At 48.6% G+C, this 10000-nt stretch overlaps 1 protein-coding gene across 5 annotated transcripts in view; it reads left to right on the top strand.

Annotated features, from left to right (window-relative positions):
- The window catches only part of plekhg2 (pleckstrin homology domain containing, family G (with RhoGef domain) member 2), an 80304-nt gene that overhangs the window by 37418 nt on the left and 32886 nt on the right, over nt 1-10000 (top strand). For all 5 annotated transcript variants that reach the window (XM_026191414.1, XM_026191413.1, XM_026191412.1 and 2 more), the window contains 2 exons: nt 4594-4660; nt 5644-5690. In XM_026191414.1, the coding sequence (XP_026047199.1) occupies nt 4594-4660; nt 5644-5690 (114 nt within the window). The remainder of the gene's footprint in view (nt 1-4593; nt 4661-5643; nt 5691-10000) is intronic.

The raw sequence follows: 10000 nt of genomic DNA, 5'->3' as shown, positions 1-10000 counted from the left end.
GCAGAGTAACTAATCTGCTAACTGGAAGGTTGGTAGTTTGATTCCTGGCTGCTCCAGTCTCCATGCCAAAGCGTCCTTGGGCAAGATACCGAACCCCGAGGTGCTCTGTGATGTGTCGGTCAGGGTGCCAAAGTTCAATGGGAAACATCTTCCACCTGCAGGAGCTTCTGTCGCTTCAGCATGAAAGGATGAACTGGACTGGCGCTGGGTTGCAAAGTGGCTTGCAGATAAAGCAGCGTAACCTTAAAATATAACCGTTAATCAAGTCAAGAAGATGATCCTGGTATCAAATGTAGTGTTCCCCTTCATCATTCAACAGTCCCAAATTCAGCCCCTGCTGTGAACTCGGAGGGTGTTACTGTAAAATTTCTATTCCTCATCCTTATTTGGTCATCAGAAGCCCCACCCACCTGCTGCTTAAACCCTAATTTTTGAGGAGCAGCCAATCAGAAGAATGACAGATGAACTGAAGCCCAGTGTAAGCTAAAGAAGGATTATTTTGAACTGCGAGTCATGCAAAGCTGCTGTAATCCACAATAAGGTGGAAACGAACGGCTCTGTGATGCGTCTGAGCCGTGTGACTGTGGACCCGCCTCCTGCTCTGCAGTCAACCCGCCGACACACCGCCATCAGAGTTTTGATAAAAACACATTTCACTGCATTCAACTCTTTAGTCTTCGTCCTCGTCTCAGCGCGTTTCTGAGACGCCGCTCAGTCAGCTGCTGTTTATCACTGCGTTAAAGAGCCGGCGCTCCGAGGGAGGATGAAAACCAGACCTGTGTTTTCTTGGCCCCAACCCGCAGGGGAGAAGGAGGAAGAGGTGGAGGAGGGGAAGGCCCAGCTCGGTGTTTTGGGGGTCACGGGGTCCCCCGGGGTCAAGGTTAGGTTTGCTTATTTAGTGGGTTAAATTCCTGGGAAAAGAAGGGAGGAGATAAAATGTGTTGATGAGCTGAGGTGTGAACATCCAGGAGAAACAGGCGGGAAAACGTCATCTGCAGAGGATGGACAGGAGCAGCAGCCAATCAGAGGACTTCCCATAGACGAGCGCCATAACACCGTGTGTGATCACTGGACTTATTTAACTCAGGCATCAGGACGCTCCCATTATCACTGCCAAAACATTAAACACAGCAAAAGGATATTCTGCTTTATTTTAATAGATTTTAATTAATAAATTGTCTAAATTAAAAGACAATGAAGCTGCGTCTCCATGTCGCTGACCTCGTGCTCTTCCTGCTGACGGCGAGGGGAAGCAGCTCGTCTGCTCCTCAGGTGCACGCCTCGTCGGGATTGGTGGAAACCCGTGGCCCGCCCAAGTCTGCGTCAGGCTGTGGGCTGCGTGTTTGTAAAGCAGGAAATGAAGACGAGCAGAAAGTTTAGCTTTAAAACTCAGTAAACCAGACCGTTGTTGAAAGGCTTCGCTGAGCGTGGACAGGACGTGTGCGTGTGTGGACGCCGTCGCCGTGACGAGCGCTGACAGCTCGGCGTGCTGCCGGTTTGCTCTCGGACTGACCTGACAGACCTGCCTTAAATGCTGCTTCGTGCACATAAACAAACGTGCGTGGATCAGCGTTGTGATCGTTTCCATTTCCTTTGCCGATATCTCTGTTTTTCCCCGACATGCTTGTCGTCCCACATTAAAGACATTTTTCCTTCTGTCTTTAATTATCAGCTCCGTCTCTCTGTTTACTCACGTCGTCGTCCCGTCTCTGTGCTTCCTTCACTTTTATTGTGGCGTCTCTCTCTCTGTCTGCCTGCCGCTTTGCCTCTGACATCCCGGCTTTTCTGTGGTCACTCCATTCCCAGAATTCCCTCTTCCTTTCCCATAATCCCCGGCTAATGATGTCCGCCGGCCACAAAACGAGGCCTGACGCCAGAGCCGAGCGAGCGAGCGAGCGAAGGCAGCGAGGAAGAGGAGGTGGAGGAGGGAGCGTGTGTGTGTCGGTCCATACGCACGGATATGTGTGTGTGTGTGTTTGTGATAATGAGAGCCTCGATCGGAGCTCGTTAGCTGAGAATGCAGTAAGAGTTTGCAGCGTGACCTCATATAATCTCCTCCTATCTCCTCCTCGTCACGGCCGCTCGCTCGCAACACCACCACGCTCCTCGTTTTCCCAGAAATAATCAAAATCAGCTCGTTTCACTGTGAAACAGTGAAAGTGGTATTTCACAGTAATCCGTCGACGTACGTGAAACACGGACGATGCTTTTCATTATCAGGGCTCTGAGCGTTCGTGGGTTCGTCCTCAGTAACCGAAGCTTCTCACGTGGTTTGATCCGCAAACTCCAACCTGTGGATGCAGCTCGTCCTCCATGTTCTGCTGCTCAGACCTCCTCCAGCTCTTCTTCGGGAAAACTTCCAGAGGTCTCCTCTCCAGCTGGATGTGCCTGGAACACATCTGAAGCATCCCCGTCAGACGATGTGGCGGAGCTCCTCGCCGTCCCTTCAGACGAAGCTCATTTACTCACTTTAATCATCCAGAGATGAGCGTCAGACAAACCTGCACAAACGAAGGGTCCTCTGGTGTTACCAGATGGAGGCCTGCTCCAATATGGCAGAAAAAGATCATCACCAACTTAAATGTCTTGTTACAGGAAAGTAAAAATGAATGAAACAGCAGTTCAGATCAGTGAGAGGCAGCTGGAGGACGATGTCTCCTGTCTGATCTCAGCTCAGATGGATCCATGTTTATCATAAACTCATATGAGCTGTCGGCGTGTTTCGTTCACGCCGCCTCAGTCGTCCGACGTCACGTGAAATATGTCCAGCAGTAAAAGTCCCTCCAGTGAAATTCTCTGAGGCTCCGCTCATTCCTGATGCATTGTTCAGAGAGCTGCACTTTTTCAGATAGTCATCAGACATTTGGCTCGAGTTTCTGCCTAGCAACAAACATCGGCCTCGCCAAATAAAAACAAAGCTTCTCAGAGACGTTTTCAGTCTCATGCAACAGTTTGTTTTACTGCTCGTGTTATTTTTAAACTGCGCGGTGGGGAAATAACCAGATTCAGCTGCGCCGAGGTCATCAAAGCTCCTCAGAACGCACGGTCAGGACGGAGACTTCGACTTCAACCTAAATCCACTTTTCTAGGGTAGCTTTGCATGATTCACAATTTGATTCACGTCGACCTGACTCACTGTCAGATGCTCTTGTGTTTCTTCGCTGTTGGCCGTGTTAGATTAAAACGCCTCGCTCTGTTCAGCGTCACAGCGAACAACAAGTTTCCTGTTTTGCAACAAATTCCTTCTTTCCCAAATTTTCCTCATAATTCATTTTGGTTTGGAGGCCGGCAGCTTTCAGGCACCCATGGGCCTGAAAACGTGCACGGCTGCACATAGATCTCAAACACACGGAGTCTGTTTCAGAGAGACCAAGTTAGAGCATCGGGACGTTAAACCCGACGAGAGAGAAAGAGAAGGTTTGTAAGCAACGCCGCGACCCCAGCGGGCGTCCGAACGCTCTCGCTCGGCACGATAACCACCGTCAAAGCTTTATGATGAGTCCTCAAAAAGACGAGGCGAGCGTAACGCGCTGACGCTTTCTGCTGCCACTCAGTTGTTTCCAGCTTTGCTTCGTCCTGCACGAATGACCTTAAACGAGTATTGATTAAAACCACAGACGGAGACTCTGAGCTCAGCAGCAAACGGCCAGCAGGTCAAAGGTTATTCCACAGAATCTGGATTGGTTTGGCATCACGCCGCTGTGGCTTAAGAAGTGCACAGTGTGGTTAAGATGGATGGAGAAAAGAGAGGACGAATTAAAACAAAGCGATAAAGAAGGTTGTTGTACTCGGCCGGGTGGAGGGACGAGGGTGGAGGGACGAGGGTGGTCAGGGGGAGAGTTTCCCTGAGTTGGTGTAGCATCATGCTAATCTCTCTCAGTCGCAGCGCTCGCTGTGACTACAGTATGATGGTTAGTTATTACAGCATCAGACCGTCTGTGCTCGCTCTGTGGACAGTTTGCAAGCTGCAGGTCCTTCATGCTCAGGATCACCCGGATGATGCGTTTAGGGAACCTCAGTGGTTCCGTGGTGGGGTGGTTAACACCTCTGCTTTACATGTGAGAGATCCTCCTATTCAAGACTGGGAGGAGAGACAAACCAGTGTAGTCCTGGTACTGGTCCCAACCTACAGGGTTATACCTGCTAATTATTGCTCAGTAACATCCAAATAAAGTCCTACACAGCACAACTGGGACTCCAGTTTGCAGAGATAAAGCCTAGGAGACAGCTAGCTACAGCCACCTGTGTCACGATCCACGTGTCAATCAAAGAGACCACGCCCCTTATAATGCAAACTTTATGCTTTAGTACAATTTAAACAGGTGGGTTATTAAAACAGGTAAAACAGTTTGTGTATCAGGCTGTTTGTTTCTGCTGGAACGTTTTAACATGGGAGTCTATGGGACTGACTCACTGCTACCTCTGCTGGACGTCAGAGAAACTGCAGGTTTTGGGACGTCATTTAAGAGGTTTATGGGGACTAAAGGTTCCCAGTGTGGATGAAGCTGATGCACCGACATCATCATTAATACACAGAACAAGTCCCTGTTGGAAGATTAGCCTGACCTTTGACCTCTGTGTTTGTGTCCTCAGTGATCTGCTGGAGGATTTAGAGAGAAGCCCTCACGCTGCAGCCATCGCAGAGTGCTTCGTAGAGAGGGTGAGTACACAGCGTGTGTGTGTGTGTGTGTGTGTGTGTGTGTGTTCTGTTTTATGCTCTCTCACCTCTGTGGTGTCAAAGCTCTTTGATTCCTTTCAGCGCACGAACCAAATATGAGTGTAAAAGCTTTTTTCTTTTAGCGTTAATAATAGTAATGAACCCAGGCCTCGAAAGGGGGAGGAGCTTATTCGGGACAGAGAATGCACTGAGGCCCAGTTTGAGATAAAGAAGGATTATATTGAAGTGTGAGTGATGCAAAGCTGCTCTGTGAGAGGTCAGGGGTCAGAATAAGAGCTGAGGATGAGCAGTAGGAGTCCGTTCAGGATTGTAGATTAGATTAGGAGAGCAGGAAGTCTCCACAGTAATCTGTCCCTTCCCTCTGGGTCCTCTTTGTTCATCAGCAGGGGGCTGTGCTGCATTCAGGGTTAAACTCTTCTGCAGGACCTTTGAGCACCTTCAGTTGAGTTTAGAAACAGCGTCTGGTCCTCGGGAGGCTTGTTGTTCATTCAGACTGGGCTGAACTGAACTTCCTGTTTAACCGTGGACATTAGATTAAACCGTTAGAGTTATTTTAGGACCCGAGCAGGAGACACAGTGTGGGTTTCTCTCTGCAACCTCCTGACGGGCTGACAGGAAGTGGACTGAAAGGGGACGTGAAGGACAGCTCGCCCAGTTTACAGGGATGAGTGTGGTTCACACTTCAGCGGCACATCTACGGTCATACCTGCTGGATGGGACGAAGACCTCTGACCTCTGACCTCTATGAGGTGGACCTGTGGCTGAGTTCAGGCAGCCAGACCGAATGTATAAAACTGCAAACAGCTGGGCCAAACAGCTGGGGTGGGAGTGGGAGGGTCTCAGATTCATGCAGACATTTTTAACTGCAGGAAAAGCAAAGGTGAGCGCCCCCCGCAGGGAAGCTGCAGGCTTATGGCTGCTGGTTCAACGCCAGCTGCTCTGACATCAGCTGTTCTCTGTTTCAGAGTGAAGCCTTCGACATCTACACTCTCTACTGCATGAACTACCCCAAGTAAGTACACACGCACACGCACACACACACACACACACACACACACACACACACACACACACTCACACACACACACACGCGCACATGCACACACACACACACACACACACACACACACTCTCACACACACACTCTCACACACACACACACTCACACACACACACACACACACACACACTCACACACACACACACACGCGCACATGCACACACACACACACACACACACACACACACACACACACACACGCGCGCACATGCACACACACACACACACACACACACACACACACACACACTCTCACACACACACTCTCACACACACACACTCTCACACACACACTCAGCTTCCTGTTAGGAGTGGATTCCCAGACTCTGAGCTGGATCCCAGCTCAGGTGGAGATCTGGATCCTTTGTCCTGCTTCCAGGACAGTCGACTGAAGCACTTTGACTTTAGAAAGTTTCTCTACAACTTTTTGAGTAACAGATCACATGACCTCCTTTGTGGAGACAACAATAAAGATAAAGGAGGAAGTATAAACAGGAAGTCCTGCTCACTGTCCAGCCTCAGGCTGATATAATTACTGACACAAAGCTTTTCCTTTTCAAATTTGATCGACATCAGTGGGAAACATTTTTCTGTGGCCTGTTCCTGATGAACAGACCGCTGTCGAGTTCACTCTGACGCTGATTTATGACCAGAGTAAATGCGAGCGTTGGGGTCCGCTCCATGGACGACAGCCTGAGCTGCGTCCTCGTCTTCCCGTGCTGACGTCTTTCTCCTTTACCTGGAGCCTAAAACCAAAGTCTGTGCCGCTGTCTGAGGCGGTCCTCACAGGGAGTTTGGCTTCAGCCTTTCACATCTTTGAGTCTCTTTGTGTTGTCACAAAACCGACATGTTGCTTCTGATTCTGATTCAAATAAATTTCAACACTGGAATGAAAACACTCACGCAACATTTTTTACTCTCAACTTCAAAATGCAGATGTGTTTGATGAAGATGAATGGACGGCGAGTGCTTAATAATCTCATTTCCATTGTGGTTCTCTGAAAACAAAAGAAGTTATGATGGCAGATGTTGGAGGCACAGACCAGTTTAACTCCAGCTGTTGCTTCAGACGTGCTGCTGGGCTTCTGTTACAGGCTGAAAGCTCCACCTGTCCTCCCAGCAAAAAGCTGGTGATGAGCTCAATCAACATTACAGTAACACTTCATAAAACGACCCACAAATAAGGCACAAGTACCCTGTACTTAGGTGAAATTTCATGTAACAATGAAATAACCAAAAATTTAATGAAGGAATTTTAGGTGCTGGGTTATTTCATGGAAAATTTCTGGAAAAGCAAACAATATTTCCCCATCTTACATCTTATGTTCCTGCAAAATGCACGTAAGTTCTGGGTACTCGCGCCTCCTCTCCCCCTCATGGAGGAAAAATACTTTTATGTGTGAAGCTCTGGTTAAGCTGCGTGAAGACACTGAAACAACCAGCGAGGAACAAACTGTGACTAACAAATCATCTCTTTCTGTAACTCAAAATCTGTTGGAGCTGCAGAAGTTTGGAGAACATTTGGAGACCAACACAGCCGAAAAATATCACCAAAAGCTGGACTTTAAGTTAAAGGGGAATAAAAACTCACAGGTGTTACACCCGTAACACGCCCAACACTCAGGGCCGATAACTGCTGAGGAGATCCATGTCTGATGTGTGGATAGATCTAAGATCGATCTGCAGGGAGAAAGTCGGTGCCAAAAGTTAGAATAAAAGCAACTCTGTGCTTTAGTGTTTCACTGTTCCAACACAAAGTAACACAATCAATGTGAAACACTGTCTCCTACAACATCACGAGTTAGAAAACAGACCTGTTTTATGCCTCTGTGACACCTTAGAAAAGCTCCTGTTTTAACATTTCTTTAGATCCACAAGAGCTGAATTACACAATTATACCAGCAGGTTGCTTGGCAACCACCTAGCAACAGCACAAGTACAACAAGCACAGGCATGACGTTGTGATAGTTTCATATATTTACTGTTTGTCTCTTCTCCTGCAAACACGTCTGCTCATCTTTGGTTTCTTCTTCCTGAGCTTTCAGTCGTCTGTTAGCGTTAGCCTAGCCTGCAGAGCGTTATTCAGGCAGTGTTAATGTAACTGGGAAACTCTGCACGCTCATCACAAATGAAGCAGATCACAAGACCGTGCGGTTGTAACTTGAGCAGAGAGGCTGATGTTAATGTGGTGAAAAATCCACAGATCCAGCTTCAAACAAAGCACGCGCCCACGTTAACCAGCTGCACGTGACGGTCTCTGCCACAGCGTGCAGAGCTCTGCGTGGTACGATGCTCTGAAGAAAAGTCACATTTATTTTGGTTTTTGCCGTTAATGAAGTAAGAAGTAACACGAACGCAGAGATCTGAGAGCTGCGTGTGAGTGATAGATGTGAACGAGAGGCACAGAGCGCAGCGTTACCCTGTTTCACTGCACGTGTCTGCGTCCGCGGCTGCTTCGTCTCTTTATTCTCTGCAGAGTCAAACAGAGTCACTGTTGATCTCACGCAGGTCTTCTCTCCACCGCCTGACCGACTGCGCTCGGCCTGCCTGGATCTCTGCCCGGCCTCCATCTGTCTGCATATTGATGCACTTAAATCACTGCATACATGCGCAGTAAAAGCTTCATCGGCACCCATATGTGCCTCCCCGTGTGTTTAAACCCTTCGGCACGTACCGAGTCTGCCGGGGTGGAAGGCGACCCCTCCTTCACCTCGCTCGCTCGCTCTATCTGCCTGTCGCCTCCTTAAAGCTCCATTAAACACCAATAAAAATAAGTAGGTCAAATGCTTTCAGACCACCAAACCCAGAAACTCTGTCTCTGTCAGCGCGTCTCCAGCTTTTCGAGCTGCATCGCTGCCTTCTCTGCTGGACCCTTCCTGGCCTCTCAACTGCTGATTTTTTCAGCTGCTGCGTGTTAGGATGCTCACGGGTGCCAAATGTACTTTTTCCCAGCCTGAAACACAGGAATCTTTCAGCAAACCCGACACATGAAAACTTTGTGTGTTTGTTACTGCACATAGACAGGAAATAATGTGAAACACTGACAGATCACTGAACAGCATGTTTGCATGCAAGGATGAAACCATAACACATGTCAGGTGATCATGTTCCTAAAAAGGGTTCGTGAGAAGATATTTAAGTCTGATGTGGATGGCGAGAGTGTGCCGGCCACCGTCAGTCAGCAGACGTGAGAATAAAGAGCCAGCGAACCTCAGGGCTCAGATGAAGGGGTGGATGTGAGCCCAACCCCAGCTGTAAAGAGGTTAAAAGTAATCAGAGTAAGTCTGAGCTGATCAGGGTTTATTGTGGCTGAGGGTGCTGGAGGCAGCGCTGCATGCTGTGGTTGCTGCTGAAGGTCCGTGAAGGCACCAGGACGTCAGTTCTTCAGCTGTGAATCAGCCCCTCAGCTGTTTCATCCCTGCAAGCCTCAGCTTCTCAGATATGCTCGAAACCAGTTTTCACTCATGTGGTCACCTCGCTGTGTCCCACAGGAGTCTCCAAGTCACCTGCGTGTGCTGCAGCCATCAGCACAGGGGTCGTGGTTTAAAGATCTGGAACCAAACTTTCTGCTGCTTTAAATCTTTCGGTTTTGGGTCAAAACTTTTGTCTTACTAGCCAGAATCAGCCCTGTGGAATATTTTAGCTCCGAGCGTTCAGCAAACTCGCAGTAATGCGATCACCAGAGGAGCAGACTTTCGGTCTCTGTCAGCCCCTGCTCTGCATTTTTCCACAGTGATCCGCTGGGTCAGATTTGGAGGGAAATGTGCTGGATTGCAGGTTTCTGAACTCTGCTGTCGTCCCGCTGGGAACACGAGACGAGAGGCTTTGTTTGCCCGGGGATCCTGCACAAAAATGAAAACGCACCAAACAACAGATCGGCTCCAGGAACGCAGCTTCTCTGCCATCGAAAACCATCAGCAACAAAACCGAAGGAGATATTTGTCTTTATAATATCACAACACTGTGCGTGTATCATGAAATTGGCTGCCAGCAGAATGATTTCAACAGATGTGGATGTAATCTCAGTAGGTAGCTCCATGGGGAGAACAGAGACAGATGTTGAGGTAATTTATGCCGCTAAACTCCACTTGGATGCAAGCACAGTTTGTAATGCTGTAAATTGATGAGCTGTAGAGCCAGCGGGCTTTGGAGGCTGGCAGGGGGTCTCCTGATTAAAGCCAACTTTTAACAGAGCAGAGAAATGTTCCAGGAATGATCAGACTCAACACACATGAAAGCGAAAGTACGTCTGGGAAACAGAG

This window comes from Astatotilapia calliptera, chromosome 14, assembly GCF_900246225.1.
Source record: "Astatotilapia calliptera chromosome 14, fAstCal1.2, whole genome shotgun sequence".
Taxonomy (NCBI): domain Eukaryota; kingdom Metazoa; phylum Chordata; class Actinopteri; order Cichliformes; family Cichlidae; genus Astatotilapia; species Astatotilapia calliptera.
The sequence above is the reverse complement of the archived record's forward strand: the minus strand, read 5'-3'. Positions and strand labels throughout refer to the sequence as shown.